This window comes from Colletotrichum godetiae (genome assembly GCF_030913485.1).
Source record: "Colletotrichum godetiae strain CBS 193.32 chromosome Unknown BDP55scaffold_5, whole genome shotgun sequence".
Lineage (NCBI taxonomy): Eukaryota > Fungi > Ascomycota > Sordariomycetes > Glomerellales > Glomerellaceae > Colletotrichum > Colletotrichum godetiae.
The window spans coordinates 1,484,775-1,506,106 of NW_026851253.1; the positions used below are offsets into that span (position 1 = coordinate 1,484,775).

At 51.8% G+C, this 21,332-nt stretch overlaps 7 protein-coding genes across 7 annotated transcripts; 4 read left to right on the top strand and 3 right to left on the bottom strand.

The window, feature by feature from the left end:
* Positions 1–664: 664 nt before the first annotated feature.
* Positions 665–3,215, top strand: BDP55DRAFT_542963 (glycosyl hydrolase family 3 N terminal domain-containing protein; the record flags this gene model as incomplete). The annotated part of the gene is made up of 3 exons (XM_060568366.1): positions 665–833; positions 890–1,208; positions 1,259–3,215. The coding sequence occupies 3 exons, from the start codon at positions 665–667 to the stop codon at positions 3,213–3,215; spliced, it is 2,445 nt and encodes an 814-aa protein (XP_060434737.1).
* An 805-nt stretch (positions 3,216–4,020) lies between these two features.
* Positions 4,021–5,289, top strand: BDP55DRAFT_690774 (uncharacterized protein; the record flags this gene model as incomplete). The annotated part of the gene is made up of 4 exons (XM_060576904.1): positions 4,021–4,519; positions 4,583–4,743; positions 4,826–5,180; positions 5,243–5,289. The coding sequence occupies 4 exons, from the start codon at positions 4,021–4,023 to the stop codon at positions 5,287–5,289; spliced, it is 1,062 nt and encodes a 353-aa protein (XP_060434738.1).
* Positions 5,290–6,046: 757 nt separating this feature from the next.
* On the top strand, positions 6,047–7,573 carry BDP55DRAFT_649444 (UbiA prenyltransferase). Its single transcript, XM_060573905.1, has 3 exons — positions 6,047–6,343; positions 6,395–6,586; positions 6,653–7,573. Exons 2-3 carry the CDS (start codon positions 6,494–6,496, stop codon positions 7,526–7,528), a joined length of 969 nt encoding a protein of 322 aa, XP_060434739.1. The 5' UTR covers positions 6,047–6,343; positions 6,395–6,493; the 3' UTR covers positions 7,529–7,573.
* Positions 7,574–9,315: 1,742 nt separating this feature from the next.
* On the bottom strand, positions 9,316–11,812 carry BDP55DRAFT_543634 (uncharacterized protein; the record flags this gene model as incomplete). Its single annotated transcript, XM_060568424.1, has 5 exons — positions 9,316–10,404; positions 10,457–10,686; positions 10,738–11,074; positions 11,128–11,268; positions 11,345–11,812. 5 exons carry the CDS (start codon positions 11,810–11,812, stop codon positions 9,316–9,318), a joined length of 2,265 nt encoding a protein of 754 aa, XP_060434740.1.
* Positions 11,813–16,809: 4,997 nt separating this feature from the next.
* Positions 16,810–18,472, top strand: BDP55DRAFT_753963 (uncharacterized protein; the record flags this gene model as incomplete). The annotated part of the gene is made up of 4 exons (XM_060580704.1): positions 16,810–16,962; positions 17,034–17,521; positions 17,576–17,640; positions 17,707–18,472. 4 exons carry the CDS (start codon positions 16,810–16,812, stop codon positions 18,141–18,143), a joined length of 1,143 nt encoding a protein of 380 aa, XP_060434741.1. The 3' UTR covers positions 18,144–18,472.
* Positions 18,473–19,989, bottom strand: BDP55DRAFT_316588 (lipase/esterase). Its single transcript, XM_060566731.1, has 3 exons — positions 19,626–19,989; positions 19,547–19,562; positions 18,473–19,494 (listed from the first exon to the last, which is right to left on the bottom strand). The coding sequence occupies exons 1-3, from the start codon at positions 19,706–19,708 to the stop codon at positions 18,514–18,516; spliced, it is 1,080 nt and encodes a 359-aa protein (XP_060434742.1). The 5' UTR covers positions 19,709–19,989; the 3' UTR covers positions 18,473–18,513.
* Positions 19,990–20,838: 849 nt separating this feature from the next.
* Positions 20,839–21,118, bottom strand: BDP55DRAFT_649459 (uncharacterized protein). Its single transcript, XM_060573906.1, has one exon. It carries the CDS (start codon positions 21,109–21,111, stop codon positions 20,902–20,904), a length of 210 nt encoding a protein of 69 aa, XP_060434743.1. The 5' UTR covers positions 21,112–21,118; the 3' UTR covers positions 20,839–20,901.
* Between the last annotated feature and the right edge of the window lie 214 nt (positions 21,119–21,332).

The following is a 21,332-nucleotide window of genomic DNA, read 5'->3' on the forward strand; positions in this document are numbered from 1 at the left end:
TTCTGGAAGCCGGGCGGTGAAGAGAGCTAAGACCTGTTGAAAGAGTCGATGGCTTTAGAGGCCCAATGACTCGATCTCTCCGCTTAACAGCTGTTCCAGCGATTCGATGACTAGTCATACCCGCCGTTAATGAGAGTTACACCCCACAACCCATATGACGATGTGTGGCCACCTCTAATCAGACTGTGGACTCGGCAAGATTCCGCCTCCCCACGTGTATAGCAGAGCCTTTTCCGGTCCTCGCCGTCGGTTTGGCAACCATCTAGAGACTAGACCTAGTATAGCCATCGCGTACGTTTCTGGGAAATCTACGGCTGATTACCCTGCCCAATATCCCACACTTCGCGCCTTGGTGAGCATCTTTCGGGTGTCAACCGGTGCGGGGCCGACTTCCGGACCATGACGATGTGCATTGCCAATGGGAGCTCGATCATGATCAGGTCTTCCCCGACTTTCTCATTGCCCGCGCGGAGGTTACGGGGAGAGAGGAGGGGTCTATCCAGGTCACCAGCTAGCAGAGTGCGAGGGCGACGAGGATATGGTGGACTGACGTTGCTGCCGACGATGAACAGGTAACATATAAAGGACGGCATGTAACCCCCAATCGATGAGCTTCTTTGGATCTTCAGCACAAGCCGCCAGTCAACAGCTCAAGGATCTCACAATGTCCGCAACTTTGTCTTTCTTCCTATCCAGCCTTCTGTTGGCACCGTCGGTCAGCGCTCAGGCGTATGACTCTGGTGACCGATCTGAAGATGCCTTCAGCTGGATTCAGCCAGCGAACACCACCATCCTCGGTCCTTACGGGGACTCTGAGCCCGTCTACCCTTCTCGTGAGTTTCTCCTGTCAGATGACTTGAGATTCAAAAATATCTAACTCATTGTGAAGCCAACATCACTGGCACCGGTTGGGAGGATGCCCTTGCTAAGGCAAGGGAGTTCGTCTCTCAACTGACCGTTGAAGAGAAGGCCGATATGGTCACCGGTCAACCCGGTCCTTGCGTCGGAAACATCGTCGCTATCCCTCGTCTCGGCTTCCAGGGTCTCTGCCTCCAGGATGGCCCCCTGTCCATCCGTGTTGCCGACTACGCCAGTGTCTTCTCCGCAGGTGTCTCTGCTGCAGCCACCTGGGACAGGGATATCCTCTACGAGAGAGGTCTTGCCATGGGCAAGGAGTTCAAGGCCAAGGGTGCCCACATTGCCCTCAGGTTCGTTCATATCTCCCCATTGTGCCTAAGCTCTACTAACCTCCTCATAGCCCCGTTGCCGGACCCCTCGGCCGCAGTGCCTACTCTGGCAGAAACTGGGAAGGCTTCAGTCCCGACCCGTACCTGACTGGTGTCGCCATGGAGGAGACCATTACCGGTCACCAGGATGCTGGTGTCCAGGCTACTGCTAAGCACTGGATTCTCAATGAGCAGGAGACCATGCGCAACCCGACCTTCGACCCCAATGGCACTTCCACAGACATCGAGGACCAGGCTCTTTCCTCAAATGTCGATGACAGAACCGCCCACGAGCTCTACATCTGGCCCTTTGCCAACGCCGTCAAGGCTAAGGCTTCCTCCTTCATGTGCTCTTACCAGCGCATCAACGGCTCTTACGGTTGCCAGAACTCCAAGTCCCTGAACGGTCTCCTGAAGACTGAGCTCGGATTTGACGGTTACGTTATGTCCGACTGGGGTGCCACACACACCGGTGTCGCTGCTATTGAGGCCGGTCTTGATATGGACATGCCCGGTGGACTCGGCAAGTACGGCATGGATTGGCCCTCAGGATCTTTCTTCGGTGGCAACGTCACCCTCGCAGTCAACAACGGCACCCTTAACGTCGCCCGCGTCGATGACATGATTGTTCGCATCATGACCCCTTACTACTGGCTCAACCAGGACAAGGAGTACCCTACTGTTGATCCCTCCACCGGCGACCTCAACACCTTCTCCCCCAGATCCACCTGGGTTCGCGAGTTCAACCTGACTGGCGAGAGCAGTCGTGATGTTCGCGAGGACCACGGTGAGCTGATCCGCAAGCATGGCTCCGCCGCCACTGTACTCCTCAAGAATGAGAACAAGGCCCTTCCCCTCAAGGCTCCCAAGTCTATTGCCGTCTTTGGTAACGATGCTGGCGAAGATACCCAGGGATTCTACAACCAGGCTGACTTCGAGTACGGCACCCTTGTCGCTGGTGGTGGCTCCGGTACCGGTCGTCTCACCTACCTCGTCACCCCCCTTGAGGCCATCAAGGCTCGTGCCTCCAAGGATGGTGCTCTTGTCCAGCAGTGGCTCAACAACACCCTCATCATCAACTCCAACATCACCGACCTCTGGGTCCCCAAGACCCCCGATGTCTGCCTTGTCTTCCTCAAGACCTGGGCTGAGGAGGCCGCTGATCGCCAGCATTTGAGCGTCGACTGGAACGGTGACGATGTCGTCGAGAACGTCGCCAAGAACTGCAACAACACTATTGTCATCACCCACTCCTCCGGCATCAACGACCTCCCCTGGGCCGACCACCCCAACGTCACCGCCATCCTCGCCGCCCACTTCCCCGGCCAGGAGTCCGGCAACTCCCTCGTCGACGTCCTCTACGGCGACGTCAACCCCTCCGCCAGGCTCCCCTACACCATCGCCCTGAACGGCACCGACTACAACGCCCCTCCCACCACCGGCATCAACACCACCGGCTGGTACGACTGGCAGAGCTGGTTCGACGAGAAGCTCGAGATCGACTACCGCTACTTCGACGCCCACAACATCTCTGTTCGCTACGAGTTCGGCTTCGGTCTTAGCTACACCACCTTTGAGGTTGCCGACTTCGAGGCCAGCCCCGTCGAGCAGGACATCACCTCCGCCCCTGAGCAGCGCCCCGTCGAGCCCGGTGGAAACCCCGCCCTCTGGGAGACCATCTACAACGCCACCGTTTCCATTACCAACTCTGGCGATGTCGAGGGTGCCGCCGTTCCCCAGCTCTACGTCACCTTCCCCGACTCTACCCCCGCTGGCACTCCTCCCAAGCAGCTTCGCGGTTTCGAGAAGGTTCCCCTGGCCGTCGGCGAGACCAAGAAGGTCGGTTTCGAGCTGATGCGTCGCGATCTCAGCTACTGGGACGTTGTCTCTCAGCAGTGGCTCATTCCCGAGGGCGAGTTCACCCTCAGCCTCGGCTGGAGCAGCAGAGACTTGAAGGCTACCGCCCAGATCACCCCTGTGCAGGCGTAAGTCTGATTAATTGGCAGATATTTTAGTGGAGGAATGATACGATGGACGAATTATGACTCTGGATAATATTAGTAATGTCTGGATAACAGTAATATAAATCTTTTTCACGTTCAAATAATTTTGGCTGTCGATAGTGAATATCCCATGCGCGTAGCTCCAAACACTTGAACATCTTGGAATGCATGGTTATCAAGTCAAGTAGCCAGTCGTGCCGGGACATGCTCTACTTCGTTTAGGTCAACATTGGTCCTATTGGCCAACGTGTGCTGGAGAGTATCTTTGCAGTCAAGAACTCGTGCACGCCTATTGAAGATATGCCTCGTTTTTCGTGGCTAATGTCTACATGTCTGTTACAGCCTGCTGTGCGGGGACGTGGAGATAAGGCCCAGGACGTGCGAGACTGGCCGGACCTACAGCCTACCTCGTCTTTAAAAGTCTTTCTTGCCATAAGGTAGGCATGCATAGCAAAGGGGCCTCACTGATTTTCGCGGCTGAGACGCGAAGCTACGGGACACTCTCAGCTGAACAGCCTAGCGGGACTAGAGTGAGACAAGGTCCAATCCAATGTGCCGCTAATGTGTACAACTGGTCCTTGGGCGCGTTGGCTCAAAGGCAGGAAAGCCTGAAGAAGATGCAGCCGACAATTTTTCCCATTCTTCAAGCAGTCGTCTTGAAGTCATGCCCGCATCTCTCACCCTCGACTGTTGATACCCCTAGGAAATTCGGAACGAGCTGTCTGTTAGCTCTCTGTCTTCTTCAACTGGCCGCTACTGTTCCAAATCCAAAGGATGACCTAGTAATCGAAATGGCATCAAATGTCGATGGAAATGAAAGCGCGGGCAACGAGAACACCACCGTCCATGAAGGACCACTGAGTACAGATGAGCATGATGGCCATGCTGATGACGGCATAGTCCCGATCAGCGCCTTACATGTGCAAGCTTCACTCAGAAAGCGAGCGCCAACAGGACCGATCCCAGAAAGAACTTGGAATTTCTACCTGAATGCCTTCACCGGGCTCCTGACGTACGAGAATATCCTTGATCAACGAAATCAGTGCATACGATCTCGACGAGGGCACTCAATGTCACGATTCGAAGTGCACGACTCAGTAGCCCCCATGTCTGCTCAGACCAGAGGCGGAGGCAGCTACCCGTATCCAGCCGAATATCGAAGGCTGGTGAAGTTGGACGGAAGGCGCGATATTGAGACCGGTGGCCGTAACCCATTAGCCCAACAACTACCCAAAGGATTTGCAACTGTGGTGACGAAAAAGAAAGCTACAGTCAAAAATCGCCTGTTTGGTATATCTCGAACATCTGTCAGAGTCTCAGTAGCTTGACGCCTACCGGTCTATGTGGTTTTAGGCATTTTCCCCCGCGGCCAACCCAACCCAGTCGAAAGAGTAATGTTTTGTCATCAGCCTAAACAATTATTTCGACAGTTTGGTCGGGAAATCTTCCGTCTACGCGGTTTCTGGAAGACACTGTTTTCTCTCAGACACGTAAAAGGATTCCAGCTATACAAAGTAAGCCTCCCAAGCGCCAAAAGCCTTTGCTGGATGACATTCAATTGTGCAGCGGAGAGTATGTCACTGACCTTTTCTGCAGTGCAATGCGCAGAACGGGACTCACGAACGTATCGATCTTGACAAAAACGGCGCTGCAGATTTGCAATTGCTCCTGCATACGTACAAGCAATGGCGAGTCCCCGAGCACATCGCACTTGCCTGGGCAGACTGGATTCACCAAGAATTCAACAACGACTCACATGACGTACTCATTGGAAAGTACTCACTTGAACTTGTATTGGGCTGGTCTATCACTAGGATTGTCGTCGTGATTCTCACACCTGTGGTGCTAAGCCTGGTTATCGGACTCTGGTTCAACTCGAAGGACTGGATGGATCTAACCACAATCCAGACCGCTTGGTCTACCGCATCCTATATTGTGACGGCAGGAGGCTGTAAGTGTTTTCTGATCCTCTTGTTGTGTGAGCTTCGAAAGGAACGCCCTAACGGCCTTTAGTCATTGCCGCTCTTCTTGGTATTATGAGCAGTCTCGCGGATAACTAGGTTTTGGACGCAAAGAGCGTTAATGACATGGCCGATTTTCTCTAGGAGATGGTCAAATTTGACTTACATGACTTGGGTACAATGTTCCTGCTGCATCTGGTGTGCTTTGACTATGCTGTAGTCATAGTGTGACGTTTTGTGAGGTGGTCGACATAGTTTAATGGTATCATGTGGAAGGCTCAGAAAGGTGGCCAACTTGTCTGTTACCGATATCAGTAGTATCGCTTTTCCTCAATACCTCGGATAAGGAGTGACTCAGTGAGTTACGTTTATCAGAAGCTTGCTAGACCCTCCTAAAATCAAGATTGTCGCTTCCGTTGCCTGTGTAATGTGATTGAGTGCCCTCAAGTCATCTTACACGTGATGCCATTGAAGAGCCGAATATCAACGGGGAGCCCCGAATTGATTTCACCCATCCCGTCCATGTATTCTCGGCCTGACAAGTAATACGACAGCTTGAAAACAGCTCGCCAGTAAGCTAGTGCTCGAGGTAGATCCACGTCTTTTCTGCATGGAACTCTGGGCGGTGAACATTTGGATATGTTGTGGGGCGCAGCTAGTCCAAACGAGACTGTGGCGTCGAACTTGGAAGCTGAAGCTTATCACCATAACATGCCCATATCTAATGAGATGCCGCGGACTTTTCAGCTCTCCACAATTTAGGTTAAGGACGTGTTCGATGTTTGTAACATGGGCCTAATTCGACTGAAGAGGGAAGTGCTGTGGCAGTGCGGCCAGCCCGAGACAAGCTGCGTTTGTCAGTTCAACCCTCGGCTTAGCTACAAGGCAACTAGAGTTCAGCTTCCCGTAATCTTGAACCAGGATTCGACTTAGTTTAAAAGAACTATCTACAGCAAATGTCCCCGACTGGATTCCTATTTTGGAATTCGTCCCGCAGTTTCGGGTAACCCGGCCTGCCTCACGGAAACTCTCCAATGGTATCCTGCCAGGATCCAGTTCCTAATGTTGCGAGGCGCGCAGAGACAGCAATATCAGACGATGTCGTCACATCCACATTTTTGGACTTTCCGGCCGAAGTAAACTGCTATCTTCGGTGCGGACTTCCCCACGCCTTTGATAGTCAGGCGACTGATTGAAATAGCAGGCCCATTTCCACCTCCCAGTCGTCATCCCCAGCACTGACAGACCGGATTCTCATCGACATTTTGGTTTAGAAGGAGATAAGTGTCATATATTCGACACCATGAAAGTTGTCGAAAATAGCGTCTTGGGTGAGAAGCCTTCGGGCGCTCCTGTACCAGAATTTTACACATCTGCAACGAAGCGCAGAACTTTGGTAAGAGAACACTTCTGCTTGGACGCTGCGCAAAGCTCCCATCAGCATCGTATTGATCCTTCTCAGGCACAAGCCGCATCCTTTCATCTCAAAACACTCTACTTATTCACCAGAAGCGACGTCAAGACTGTCCTAGCGCCTCAAATCATCTTCATCCTAGCAGCCGTGTTTAGTCGCGAACCTCTCACGACAGCGTTCGATCGAATAAACTGCCCAATTTTCCAAAGGCTACCTCTGGCAATTCTGTGGATATGGCTCAACCTGATCGTGTGCGGTATTTCGAACCAGCGACTCGCGGACTCCATCGTCGAAGACGAGCACAACAAGCCCTGGAGGCCACTCGCTGCGAAGCGACTAACCCCCCCACAAGCCCAGCGACTTCTCCTCGGGATGATACCACTCGTTGTAGCTGTGAGCGCAGTGCTGGGTGGCTTCAAGCCGACGATATCCATGATGACGCTTCTGTGGATGTACAACGATCTTGACGGAAGTAGCATCAACATCTGGGCTCGCAATGCGATCAACACAGGCGGTATCATGTGCTTCAGCGCTGGAGCTTTAGAGGTTCTTTCTGGTGGAGATCTTCTTCCGAAGGCATGGGCCTGGATTGGGGTCACCGGCGCCGTCATTGCCACAACAGTCCAAGCGCTGGATTTCCCAGACATGGAAGGAGATAAGGCTAGGGGCCGCAAGACCATCCCGCTGTTATATGGTGAAGGAGTCGCTCGTGGCGGGCTGGCCGTGTTGGTTCTGCTGTGGTCTACTGCGTGCCCGTTATTTTGGAACCTTCCACCAGCGGTTTGGGCGGCTCCTCTGGGAGTAGGAGTCTTGATGGCTGGATTGACAGTCGTAAGGCAGGACGAGAAGTCCGACGATGTTGTGGCGAAGCTTTGGTGTTTGTGGTTGGCTGTCTTGTACCTCTTACCTCTTTTCGCAGCGTAGGAAACATGTCCTCAGCATAGAATAAGAACAGAAACAAGTGTGTCCAAGAAAGTCTAGTGTGACCTCAAGCCCCGAAGACAGGGAAGGATAGTCATCCCTACCAGGCGGGATGAGCTTGAGAGAAGTGAGAAAGGTGAAGTTGTTTATTGGCATAGTTGGTTATGTGATGTGAACTTGTTCTTGAAAGACTCGGTGTCTTTTTGTGAATATTATTCCCAAACTTGACTGGGCGAGGTGGCGTCCACCCAAGATCCCGTATCCGTCAACTTTCCCACATCTCTTTGGCTTCCATTCTCAATGTAACTAAGCCTTTTCTGTCTCCTCCATAGACTCAATGCCAGGAACACGCCAGTCGCAGCCGCAGGTGCAGCCCCAGGAGGCATTCTCGCAGTCGGTGTGGCGCTGATCGTAGCGAAGCTTGCCAGAGCTGTCGCAGCGGTAGTTGTAAGGGCGGTACTCGCACCAGAGCTTAGTGAAGGGGCAGACGATTTCGCACTCGCGGGCTCTGAGGACAGCGGCATTATTCTCAGTGTTGATAGTGTCGACTCCATCTCTATTGTTGAGGTCCAAGCGGTTCTTCTGGGGGTTCATGCTAGGACTGGCGGCGACGCTGATAGCGAAGCCGGCAGCGCTAGTGAGGAGAGCTGTGGGTTTACTGTCAGACCTTCTTTTTTTTTCTCGATGAATCCATAATTGGAATTAAGTAAAATCACCTTGGAATCTCATTTTAGAGATTCTGATATCTGAAGTTTGGTTGTGCTTGTCGGTGTGAGAAGTGGACGGAGGTTATCAAGGCGATGGGAGGTGACTCTGGTGAGGTGTCGAAGGAAGTTATGGGAGTCTTGAGATATTGGTTCAATATTTGAATACTAAATGAGTATTCCGTGAAGGCGTTTGAATCCTCCAAACCGTCCAGGATTTTCCACTGACCGCCCTCACTGCCTGTTAAGTCAGGCTATTTGAGTAGCGAGGGAAGGAGCAAACCATGGCAACCAAGCCTAGCTGCCTTTGTTCTTTCCTTGGATGAACTCACTTTGAAGGTCTTAATCGCGGTATCATCATTGAGTTACAAATGTAATGAGGAGGCTGCCCAGTTACCGTACTTTGTTTGCAAGCAGATTGATTGTGGAACATGAAGTAGCCCCTTACTATCAATTATCAGCGCACACTGAGAGTTGAGACTCAGCGCGTCTAAGACTACAACCTAGGAATGGAAAGGCAGAAAGAATGCTTCTGGCAATCTCAAATTGTATGCGTATTTGGCGGTTGACTGCTTAGAGACTACTATAATCTGGACATGTCGAGATTCGAGGGGAATACCGCACCTACGATGCTTGACTGACGGAAGGCAAGATGATGAGCTAATCTCGCCCCAGATAGATCCTAGCACTTTCTCTTTGTCTACGTCAGTTGCAGATTGACAGTGCAAAGTGTTTGTCAGGCAAGTTCCGAGCAACATTAGACAAACACTACCCGTGGTATACAAACGGTGACACAGTTGCACAAGGGGCACAGTACCCCCGGATGCCCTTGGGATCTCTTGTCCAGCCAGCCTCCATGGCTCAAGGAGTTGCAAGGTCAAATACTAGAAGACCCCAATCTGCTCAAAAACTTGGAAAAAGAATAATAACTGAAGAGATATTGTTCGTATTTTAATTCCTAAAGTTATGTCCAGTTCAATGCTAGATACTTTTTGCGCCTTATATAATGTTACAGGGGCCAGAAGCAAATACACGCTATGTCCACTCTAATGCTCCGATAGACCTGTGTTACCCAAAAGCAAACCCTCAACGCCTCTCACCTCCAGACTTTTGTCTCTCAGCCTGGCCAAGCCATGCAGTTTGCTCGTCCAACCGGCTGTAATGCGCATCAATCACCTCCTGATTCAAGTAATTCAACCTGTGACCACACCTTGTCCACTTGACGTCATGGGCCGTCGCCGAATCATCGCAGCATCCTCCCCAGCAATCTCCAATTCGGTCAATTACCGACTGGAATTTGGCCTTCTCGCTCCTCCGGCTCCGGTCAATGATATTGAGCATCGTCGGGATAGCGACCTCGTGGAACAGGTCTGCGCAACCATACACGGATGACAGGAAAATAAAGTCGGCAAAGAATCGTCGGGGAATGTAGAAAATATCCGACCAGCCCACGCAGAACTCATCCTCCTCGATCGTGTAGCCGCGGTTCATCCGGATAATCTCGCCGTTGACGGTGACAGCCTTCTCGTTCCACTTATGATACCATCCCCACCACTGGGGGAACTTCTGCCAGTCGGTCATACACATGTACCGCGGGCCGTCGCCCTCGAATTGCCGCGTGTTGTGAGATGTCGGGAACCAAATGGACTCGCGGTTCTCGTCGACCCAAGCCATCGGGTCGATCCAGGAGTCGAAGTGGAAGTACATGAGGCCTTCGATGTCCGGTTGCTCGTCGAGAATGAGCTTCATCGTCCTGGCGACTTGCATATAGATCGTCTCGTGATGCGCGTATTGAGAGTGTGTCAGGTTGTGCCAGTCTTCGGGCTTATCCTCGATCATCTCTGGCATGGAGATGTGGACAGTGTGGTAGAAGGGCTTGTACTTCATAAGGAGGGGTACGCGCTCCATGCGCTTCGCGTTCCAGCGAATCATGGCGAGTGTGTTGCTAAAAGGTGAGGCGGTGAGGTTGCCGGGTCCTGTGGAGATCTTGTACGGCTCTTGCTTATCCGTGAACGGCGTGATGATTTCCGCCGGTGGTGTCGAGCAGTGTCCGTCGGTGTCGTCCCTCATGACGAGTCGGTATTCGGGGGTATGCGGGAGTTCGGAGAGGGTTGCGTAGGGGATAATGCCTGCACCAAGAAAGCTGGCAAGTGTAAGAAGGCCGAACTTAGCTTTCTGTAGGAGTGTTAGTTTGCCCTCATCAATGTACTCTATCAAGACAACTGACCTTGTAGGAGGGAGGCGGCGCAAAAGTGTTCGGGGAGTCATCCACTGGAGACGAGCTGATGTACTCTTTCAACGGGGCATACTTCATGTATGCAAGTGAAGCGATGAAGATGAGCGCTGTGCCGGGTATAAGAAACATGCTGTATCGCGACAGGAAGAAGTGCGCGGACACAAGCATCAACACGACGCTAGTGATGTCGTTGATGAACCATCTCACCCACGAGTCGACCTCTGTAATACGTCAGCAATCTTCTCAACAGTCCATTTTGTCCAAAAACCTACTCTTGTGTGCTGCAGTACTAGCCAAGGCCGTCAAAGTGGTCAAAAAGACCACGGACAAGCCCTTGCTGTCGTAGCCGCCGAAGAAAGTAGGTTCGAAGGAGCTGTATAGTCGCACAAGCGCGTGCACGAACAAGTTGAGGATAGCACCGAAAGCTCCCAGCACAATGCTTGCGCCGTTCGGGCTGAGGTCGGTACCCTTCAAAAGCTTTTCGCTGTGAATGTCGGACAAGGCACTGAAGCTAGCTTGGCCGACGATGCTGACGTAGAGGGGAAGCTGGTATGTCGACGCCCTCGTGCGATGTTGCGGATAGAATTGGGAGAGTACCAGGCCTGACGTCTACTCCCGTTTAGCGACACAGCGGTAGATCAAATGTTTCGCAATTATCCTACCTGAATCAAGAAAGCCATCCATCGAGTCTTTGGGCCCCTAAGTCCAAGGGCGGGCGTCGTGACAAGAGCAGCTGCGACCGCGATACCGCTCTTCGTGATGGAGACAGTGCCTGGGTCGGTGACCAAGTAGTTGAGAAACAGCTTGAAGAAAAAGTTAGCTTTTGCCTCATCCAATGTTGCACCGGCGCCAAGTGCCAAGCGCTCTGACGTCCCATACCAAGTTGTTACTGAGCATTTGCAGTAAAGCAATCCTCATCAGTCCGAACCTCAAGTCTGTGTCTCCCCAGACATAACGCCAGAGTGCCCTCGCACCCCCCATGCGTGGAGCTTGTCGCGATAGCTTCTCCGCGGCGTACTCGCCAGATGACCGTCCTTCCTCGTCACCGCCAAGATCCAAATCCTCCGACCCGTTGCCCAGCGATGAGTATTCGGCACTGGCATTTCGTCTGCGAACCTCGCGTTTCAATAACAGTGTCGCAATCAAGAACCTCAAAAACTCGGATATCGTTAAGCTCGAAGACGGCGAAAAGTTGAACTGCCCTCGCTCGCGGGAGTTCCAGATATTGACTGCTGCGCCGACCTGTAGGAGCACCAGCCCGAGCGCGGCGAGACACGGGACCAGCTCGGCGCCACCGGACCCGGCTACCGCCAGCACTCGGCGGAAGATGGACCGGTTTACGGCCATGGCGAGAGAAGAAAGAAAAGGAGTGTAATGCGGCGACGGCGCGAGTTTTCTCGATCGCTCTCCGTTGTGTTTTCTACCAGTTTTGACGAGAAGTCATGATTTCGCAACCACCGCGAGTCGAAAAGAAGAGGACAGAACGCTTGGCCCTTTTTTTCCTCGCTGAGAAAATACGAGTCGTGGCGGGGGCGATCAGCGTCGCAAAAAAAGGTCCCCTCGGCCTCCAGATAATCGCAGGGCGGTTCGCACGGAATCAGCTGGGGGCCAGGTTAAAACCGGGGACTTGACAGGGGACGAGAATCGAAATCGAGCTTGAATTCCCCAATCTGACCACGCCGCGGACGCGCCGGTACGAGATCGTCAGCGTTCAGTTTTCGGTTGCGTGGAGCGAGGACGGATGTGGACGGCTCTCGAAAAAGGGGGTTCGTCAGTCAGCGCGGGCGGCTTCGATGTCGTGAACAGCCTCATTCAAAAAGAAGACGCTGGCGAGATGGGAGGGACAATGATTTTGTTCGGCCTCGAGCTCAATACTCGAAGCTTAATTTGCTACTACTAGAAAGTATTTTAAGGATCTGAGGCAAAGCCAGGGGAAAGAAAGCATCCCCTAACATCACAGTTACAATTCTGGCAGCGAATTAATTAGCATGGCTGTCGCCTGTTTGCATGATCCCCGTCACTCTAGGTGTTGGACTGAACGCCAAGTGGACCGATGCTATGGGAAGTAAGTTGGGATCATTTGGAAGTATCCGTTTGTTAAACCTTCCAGTGTGGGCGCCCGGCAGTGCTTGATTGCAGCTTTGCCCGATCAGTTAGGTGATCACGAAAGAGGAGATTCGACCGCAGTACATAAAGTAAGGCGCAGCGCCAGACTTACAGGAGCCTGAAGGTCGACTTCGCGGTTAAAGAGCAGAGGTTCTCTGCAGAGTCTCTCAAAGCCAAAGTTGGCGCGCCGCGCGTCCTGTAACATGCTCTCCTTAACAAAGGCCAGCCATGCGGAGTAAACTTCAAGTTGACAACCACACACACACACTAGGGAACCATCCGAGGCTACAGATACCTGTCTCTTAACACCAGTCTTGCCTTATGAGCGTGTGAGAGAGATGGGGCACCAAAGAACTAGCTTTTAACATGAGTCGCAACGGCTGTCACGGAACTGCGCATCTTCAAGGACACAGCCTGCGCCAGAAAAGTGAGACCGGCTATCGAAATATGGCCTGGCCGTGAGGGGCCACTCTCTTATTGGACCGTCTTATCACTCGGCGCCAGGATTGAGTTCCCAATTTAGGTCGCTTGGAGGGGCCTCCCGGTTCCCCTTGTCGAGCACGGTTCAGCAATGTCGTAGCCGTGACGGCACGCAACGCTGAGAGGGAATTGCACAGCTGAAAGCACGCTGACAAAGTGCGGATGAAAAGACTGAAAAGCAGGGCGGCTGGTGCTGGTCCGTTCGCCCATCTTCAGTCGTTCGACTGAACTGTGTGGTGCTGACAGCGACACGGAATCAAGCGAGATGCTCAGCTGGGTCAAAACGGGGGAACTCCGCCCGCTTGCCTCGAGATCACGACACATTTGTCCTGCTTTCCACCATGTCTGTAGGTGGTGATTAGGCAGGTTCTAGACCAAGAGGGGGTTGGAAGGAAACAAGAGTTTACATGTGGCAAGCCGAACATTCCAATCAGGGTCCGACTTGAAACATGTGTGCATGTTGACCCCTACTGCCCCCCAAGTTTGCTGCGAATCGGAGGACGCTTCCCACTTCGCCCTGCTTGTAAGGCGCATGGCTAGTGTAAAATCCTGCGAACACTTCCAGGGGCGGGTTCACAAGATCTACCAGATTCGTCAGTGCCAATTGGGGAAGCTGGCAGGCCTGCAGGATCTCTTGTCTTGACTGTGTGACGAAGGAGGACTTTCCGGTGGTGTGGACACGATGCCATTAACTTGAGTTGACATTCTGTCAATTGGCGTTCTTTCCCCGCCTTGCCGTGCACATAGCAACTGGTATCTTGCTCAAAGCCTACTAAGCTCGCATACTACTCACGAATTGTGAACGATACAAGCGCCTAGATCTTCGGCTATGATTTACAGACATCGTAAGGTCAGGTCTGTACCCTTTGTCTTCACCTGGTTTGCAACATGTCTGAAGGCCCCTGGGATCCAACCAAGCTACTGATGGATCGCCGAGGACAGCGGCCCTGCGGTCGAACCCCTCATCTGCCATCCTAGGTCAAGACCGTTGGACTAATAATTTCGACTGACGCGACGTCCTCCGCGCGTCTGACCACGTCACTGGAAGAAACTAGGAGGCATCACATGCGTTAGCTGAGAGACGGCAGCGCTAGAAGCTTTCCGTTCGTCTCACTAGTTCAACCGTCAAACACACCCGGCATAGCTTACAAGTCCGGTAACGGGAACAGACTAGAGTGACGGGTATTCTATTACGATTCGGGGATGCAGCAAAATCGCAGCCAATCTTTCGAGTCCGGCCGCAACGCCCATCCGGCGGGATGCACCGGTATTACGGGCTCGGAGCCATGCTCCGAAGCCCCCACTTCTCACTGAGTGCCAGTTTCGCTTGTTAAGTCATCGCCGGCCTTGAAGTCTTGAACGGCGATCGGGGTTATAATCAGAAAGGCATGGTTTCTTGCCTTGTGATATGCTCGACAAAGGTGGCAAGAGTGGTGCTGTTTTCCTTGCGATTTGCGTTGGAATAGCTTAGTGGACTATACAAAGACATGACTACAGCAAGTTTGAAACTCTCTTAACTCATTCTTTCAATACCCAGGACACGGATACTACCGAGGACCTTTACGCCTTCGTTATCCACAGCCCGTAGCCCTGGAAAAGTGGCTCACGGGACGTGAACGGGCCTTGGTTCCGTTAAGCGGACCGTACCGTCTTCCGAAGCCCCGCTGGACCACTGACTTCCTCTCACTCCGAGACATTACAAGCATACGTGCCTTGCCTGCGAGCTTCAAACAGGGTTTGGTATTTGGGAAGTTGTATCTTTCGTGACTTCTGCCGGTCAAGTCTCGATCTCGGCACACATTGCGAGAGCCTAGATAGCGCTTTGCATCGACCACTGAGACGCAGGCCGTTGGTAAATGGCGCCGGAGAGGTCAGGACATCGTGAGAAATCATCATCCCAAACACCATATTCCACGACTAGAAAATGGTCCGATCATCGCCTCTAAGGTTTGACGAGCGGATATTGAAGACACTGAATGAACCTTGATGAAACCTCAATCTTGGAAGGAAGCATGTGCCTTCGTGCCATACTTCAATGGCAGGCTTGCCAGCTCAATAGCCGCTGTCTCCACCGTTCGCTGAACACGCCTGACTCTACTGTTATGATTCATCTACCTAATCGTCATTAAGGTTGAAGCGGGAAATCCACAAGCAAATATTATGCCCGTCTTGGCCATCTGCTTTACTACGAACTCCAGATTCGGAAGGGCCTAGACGAGGTCCGACGCCTCAAGCTCATGCGGAGGCCAAACCCCCGCCTGATCGCGTAAGTCATCACAAAGAATAACATGTTGTGGTGGGCAAGTTTGGTAAGGCTGCATCGCGCTGTTAAACTTCGACGTCAACACCGAGCTTGAAGCGGTTTGAGATGTTGCCAAGAGGAAAACCTTTCCGTACCGAGGAGGTGAGTGCTCTCATTCGAGATGGCATCTGATGCTCTACACGGATGTCGCATTAGCTGATGCAGATCTGTGTCCGAGCACCATTTGGGTTTTCTCTGTACAGCAAGGTTGTGTGCGTCTCGAATCTTCATGGAAGCAAATGAATGGTCGTTGAATTCGGCCCAATCTCACCAGCGTTGGAGAACAACAGGCTAGAAAGCCTGATTTGTACCGAACTTCGTGTTGACGTCGCGATCATCTTGAACTTCGGTCAACGGGAACAATCGAGGCCGATATAGATGACTTCCTAGCTCGGATGATCTTGGCAAGAGGGGGCTCAGAGGGATTTTGAGGGGACACATTGATACAAGTAAAGGCGAGATGCAGCCTAACGCCACATGCAACGCTTGGAGTATTTCGACGTTTCACAAAGCAACAGCTGCTGTGTGATTTGCTCTCCAAAAACTGACTCACATCTCACTGGCTCGTCCTGAATCATCAGAAGCCCCTACCGAGCTGGAGCTTCGCTTGGTCGCATTGGTCTCGCTGCCCAATGACATGAGCCTCTCACATCCCAACTCTGAATAAGCTCTAGGCAAAATACATAGTGTTTCCCGCCATCGGCTCGTCCCCCGAGTCTTCCAACCTTGTGCTGTGGTCTGGAACAATGTTTGGATCGACCCATTCCAGCACTGTCACCGAGGACCGCCCGAGGATCATCTGATATGTGCCTCCCCAACTGGCCATCTCCGACAACGATGTCCCCGTTTGCCACGATGAAGGTGTCCTTGAGAAGGCGGAAAAGCAACGACTACCGCCTCAGCTCGGGAAGGAAATGCTCATAGCCCGCCACCATGCGCCTCAAGATGAACTTTAAACGAAGAGGTTCGCTCGTGAAGGGGCAAGGCGTGCCTCCGGCTTTTGCTTCCTGTTTTGGGCAGAAGAAAGTCCGTCTGCTCAGTGTGTTCCGATATTTAGAACGAATGCACCCGCAAACACTTACCAACCACTCCCACCACGTCATGGCTCGAGTCATATCCGTTGAAGTATTCCAAAGAGTTTGCATCGCAGTAAACGGCCTAGGTATGTGTACATTGCATCGCATTTACGCTAGCATTACACACCTCACTGAGACCTATCCAATCTCACCACGACTTCTCCATCCCTAAATCGTCAAAGGCTGAGCTAGTGACGATTAATGTCTAACCATCCCTTTACAGCGGCACTTGCGCCGATCAGCCAATAAAGGGTCCCGTCGACTTGCCTCTAGGCCCTGGTCTCTCTTGGGCAGAATTCTCTTCATACCCCCCGACGACCTTCCAAACTCGGCTTGCTCGAGTTCGGGGCCGTGAAGCTTCTCATCCAAATGCGGCTGCGATGGCTTCCATTGAGAGCAATGGTCCTCTGATAGCAGGAATCACATGGTTCCTCTGCTTCTTCTGCGGTGCCTTCTTGGCACTACGAGTGTACGCGAAGTTGAGTCGGGGACAAAAGCTGTGGTGGGATGACTACATCTTCCTATTCTCATGGGTACGTAATTGAACGAAACCCTGAGCGGGGCACCTTGTATATCTGGCAACTCAACTGACAGTAAGTCATAGACTTGTCTCTTTGTCGAGTCGATCATCACCCAGATGGGCGTCAACTTAGGTTTCGGCCGTCACTATTACGACATCACTCCACAGACCAATCTCTTGACGATAGCCATGTACACTTCAGTAGGCGCATCAATATCGTGTTTTGCTTCAACTGGGAGCAAAGTTGGGTTTGGTGTGACTCTCCTTCGGCTCACGACCGGCTGGTTCAGGGTTTTCGTCTGGTTCGCCGTTGTGACCTTGACAGTGGTCATGCTTCCCAGCGCAACCTTGACATGGCTGAAGTGTACCCCTGTGCAGAAGAATTTCAACAGGCAAATGGAGGGAACCTGCTGGGACGAGTCGGTGACACTTAACTACGGCATCTTCAACGCAGCCTGGTGCGCTTTAATGGACTTTGTGCTGGCGATAATCCCATGGAAGCTCATATGGGGGATGCGGTTGAGGAAACACGAAAAGCTCGGCATTTGCTTTGCTATGAGCCTGGGTTGGTTGTACGTTGAAGTCACCATGCTGCTGTGCTGCCTGATGCTGACTTTTATCCAAAGGGCAGGCGTGTGTGCCATCATCAAGGGCATCTACCTCGTTCAGCTGGAGCAAGGTGACTTCTTTTGTGAGTTGATCAGCTGCCGTTGAACATGGAGTACCTTTTGTCAAGTTGCTAACATTTTCCTCTAAGTCAATGGAAAAGATGTCACCATCTGGACCGCTGTGGAAACGGCCACTGCAATAGTGGGGTCATCCATCCCAGTCTTACGAGTTTTCATCAAAGAAAAGGCATCTACCCTAGGCTACGATAACAAGGTCAACCACGATAATAGCAACGAAAACTCGAATAACATCGAACTCAACTCGTACCGGAGCGTAGTTACCTCTACAACTGAAACTGGGAAAAGTACTCTAATGACGGCAGATGAGACCAATCTGAATTGCCCACGAAACCTCACACGGAGCGGAAGTTGTCTCTTGGTGGACATACCGGACTTTAAACTTGAGGGAATTGTGCGAGTCCGGAGCACGGATGAAGAAAGCCAAGGCGGACCAGACGATGATCAGATTTACAGCCATGATGATCGGATTAACGATAACGGTCATAGCCAGGAACAGATAAGGTAAGTTGGTCCAAGATGACGTTGATTCTTGGTCTAATTTTCCGCAGAGACGAGCATGAATTTTATGGAAGAGCGCTATGATTGCCTCATCGAGGAGGGGCGGCAAAAGCGTTGCGCCGAAACCGACAGTCACGCGAATGAAGCAAGTACTGACTCTGTTGTATTGATGTCTTTGATCTTAATGATACCTGGAGGGTCTCACCTCCGCTACAAAGTAATGATAGTAATGAGAATCATGAAGCAATATTACCAAGTAATGACATTTCTGTTCTGCTCAGGCTCGACAACATGAGCCCATCGGCCACAGCGGTAAAGGAGATGCCAATCAAGGATTGCAGAATACTTTATGTGATATCATCCTCAAATGTCTATGGTCACCGGAACACGGCTTCATAAGCCGATGACGAATGCTTCGGAACGGTCATGAAAGGATCCGCAACAACTGCCTTCTCAATCTCATCCTTCGAGACCTCCTGCTTGAGAAGCCATCCGATGCCCTTGAAGATATCGATGTTTGCCTTAAACGCGGACTTGATTCCAGGGAATATGAAATGTCCATGTGGAGCACCGGGATACACATCCAATCGGGTTTCAACCCCATGAGCTCTCAGAGCCTTCTCGTACACTAGCCCATCGTCCCTGAGGAAGTCTAGACCACCGACCTGCACGACCGTCGGCGGCATCCCGACATGCGGAATTTGCGAGTTGAATGGCGAATAGTCCGCTGAATTGATGTCTGCCTTGTAATTGGCTGCGAGATAACCCCAGGCCGCTTTACTGAAGATTGGTGCCTCGGCATTCTGCTCTCTTGCGAGGAAGATACCCTTGTACTCTGGAGGCACTATCTCGTCCTCGAGGAAGAGCGGAGCTAAGAGCCAGATGCCGGTGAGAGGGGACCCGAGCTTCGTGGTACCATCGACCGTCTTCTGGGCCATTACGGCCGCCAAGTTTGCGCCGGCGGATGGGCCTCCGATGATGAACCCAGCACTTAGATCGCCGCCAAGCGTGTGCGCGTTCTCAGAAACCCACTTGAGGCCATCCTCAACATCATTAGGGGCCGCGGGAAAGGGGTGGGTAGGCGCCAGGCGATAGGAAAGGTTAATCACCGTGGCGTTGAAGAGCTTTGTGGCGATCCTGGCCCAGGGGCTCATCTGACGGCAGTCGCCCATTGTGAAGGCACCTCCGTAGATTAGAACGATGACTGGGGACTTTGCACCCGTTGGCGCGGAGGGCTTGTGGATGCGAGCTTCTTGTTGGCGGTCACCATCGCGCATTGGGATTTGGATGGAGTACTCGAACTCTGTGTCTGGGGCTGGGGGAGCTGACTCTGGTAGTGGATGCCCAGCTGCCAGGTACTGGAGTATGGTTAATGGCCAGATCCCGTTATGTGGAAAAGACTTGACCAACCTGTGCGACCTCTGGGCTTCAGCGAGGAGTCAGTTGACTTTGTTCCAAATGTCAGAAATTTCTCACTGCAATCACTTACTCAATGACGCTCAAAGCAGCAAGCTTTTCTTTCGTATCGTACTCCATCTCGTTCACAATGGTTTTGGTCTCGAGAGAGCCCATCGTCACAGTCTAAGACTCTTAGCACCTAAGCAGAATTGCAAGTTTTGGGATAATATGGGAGAGTAATGCGCACGAGAATAAAATAGAATGGATTGAGAAAACTTCCCTCAGCGAGCGGCCACCGTCAATTTAAAGCAAGGTCCCTACGCTTGCTTTATCTGATGTGACGGAATCTGGTTCCAACAGGGCTAAAAGATTACATGTTTGTCTAGTCCCAACGACAAGCGCTACTAAAGGTCGGACATGGTCTCCGCACCAATTGTCCGAGGGACCACAATGTCTTCGCTTCGATGGTCATTATTGATCGGCTCAAGGGTAGAAAGGGTATGCAGCAAATGAAACGAACCCCCCCGCGGAAAGCCCCTCTTCCAGTGCAACGAATCATCCCACGTCAGCAAAATAACCATGCGACATTTCGGTGATTGTCCAACGAAAAGTCCTTTCTGGCAAACCCAACCCAACGGTCTGGCTGCAGTTGAGGTTACATTGGAGATGCGCGTGCGAGGCCCAGTTCGGAGAAAGTAAGGCTTGGCGATGTTTGTGTCCCATAAACACGATTCATAAAGAGTAAAAGATCCTATTTACTCGGGACCGCAAACATTTGACCGAATCAAGGCACTTATTTGCGATGCTCCAGAGGCGATTATTAAACACAATTTTACGGCGCATCCTGCATGTGTGGGAACTTTGACGTTTTCCTAAGCCAGTAGTACCTTAGTCATGGTAACATGGAATAGTCTAATTGGTTCCAAATATCTAAATTATACCGTGTCTGAGGTGAAGGACTCCTTTGTAGTGTTCTTTGACCCGAGAATCCAGAAAGGGCACTGAAGAGGTTGCTAGAACAGAGATGAAGGAGTTAACTCGAAAAGGCTGATTCAGCCTACGTGCTTTAGAACACTTTTCCTCCTTCACAAGGAGCAGGCGACAATGGCTCATGTTACCTTAGTCTAAGGTGTCAGTCTGGCGATAGAACAAGATCTCTTCGCACCTATGAGTCTTATTGAAAGACGATAGGTAGCGTCAAGGTCTTTGCCGAAAATTATAAAAGTGCCTCTACTAAATGACCCTGGAAGCTTCCTGCGACTCATCCTCAACTCATCATTCTCAACGCATCATCACCAGTTTCAACTTCTTATCGCTCTGCAAACCGCACACCACTCGACACCATCAGCTTCAATCATCACTCGTACTCAGAAAGTTACAAATCGCTCTACATCGCAATCATGTGCAACTACGTCCTCCATGTCACCAAGTGCCGTCAGTGCGGCCGCACCATCAGTTCGTCTCAGTCCGATTTCGTCTACTGCCCGTCTTACAAGAACGGCATCAGCTGCCAAACCATTCAGCGCGACTGCCGCACTCAGCTTATTTCTTGTTCGAGTTGCCAGAGCGCCTATCATCTCGAACCTATAAGTATTGTCAATGGCCTCAGCGTCTTGGATGACAAGGATTTTGGTTCCGACTCTGAGGATGGCTTTGCTTCATCCCAGTAGGTAGTGAAAACAGATTGAAGTGGTAAGTCGGCGTATATACGGTTTGTGAGCACTTTTTTCTCAGCTTTTGGCGACCATGGCTGCTATATTCCAAGTTTAGGTCTAGTCTGGTGCAGTGAATCCCGGTA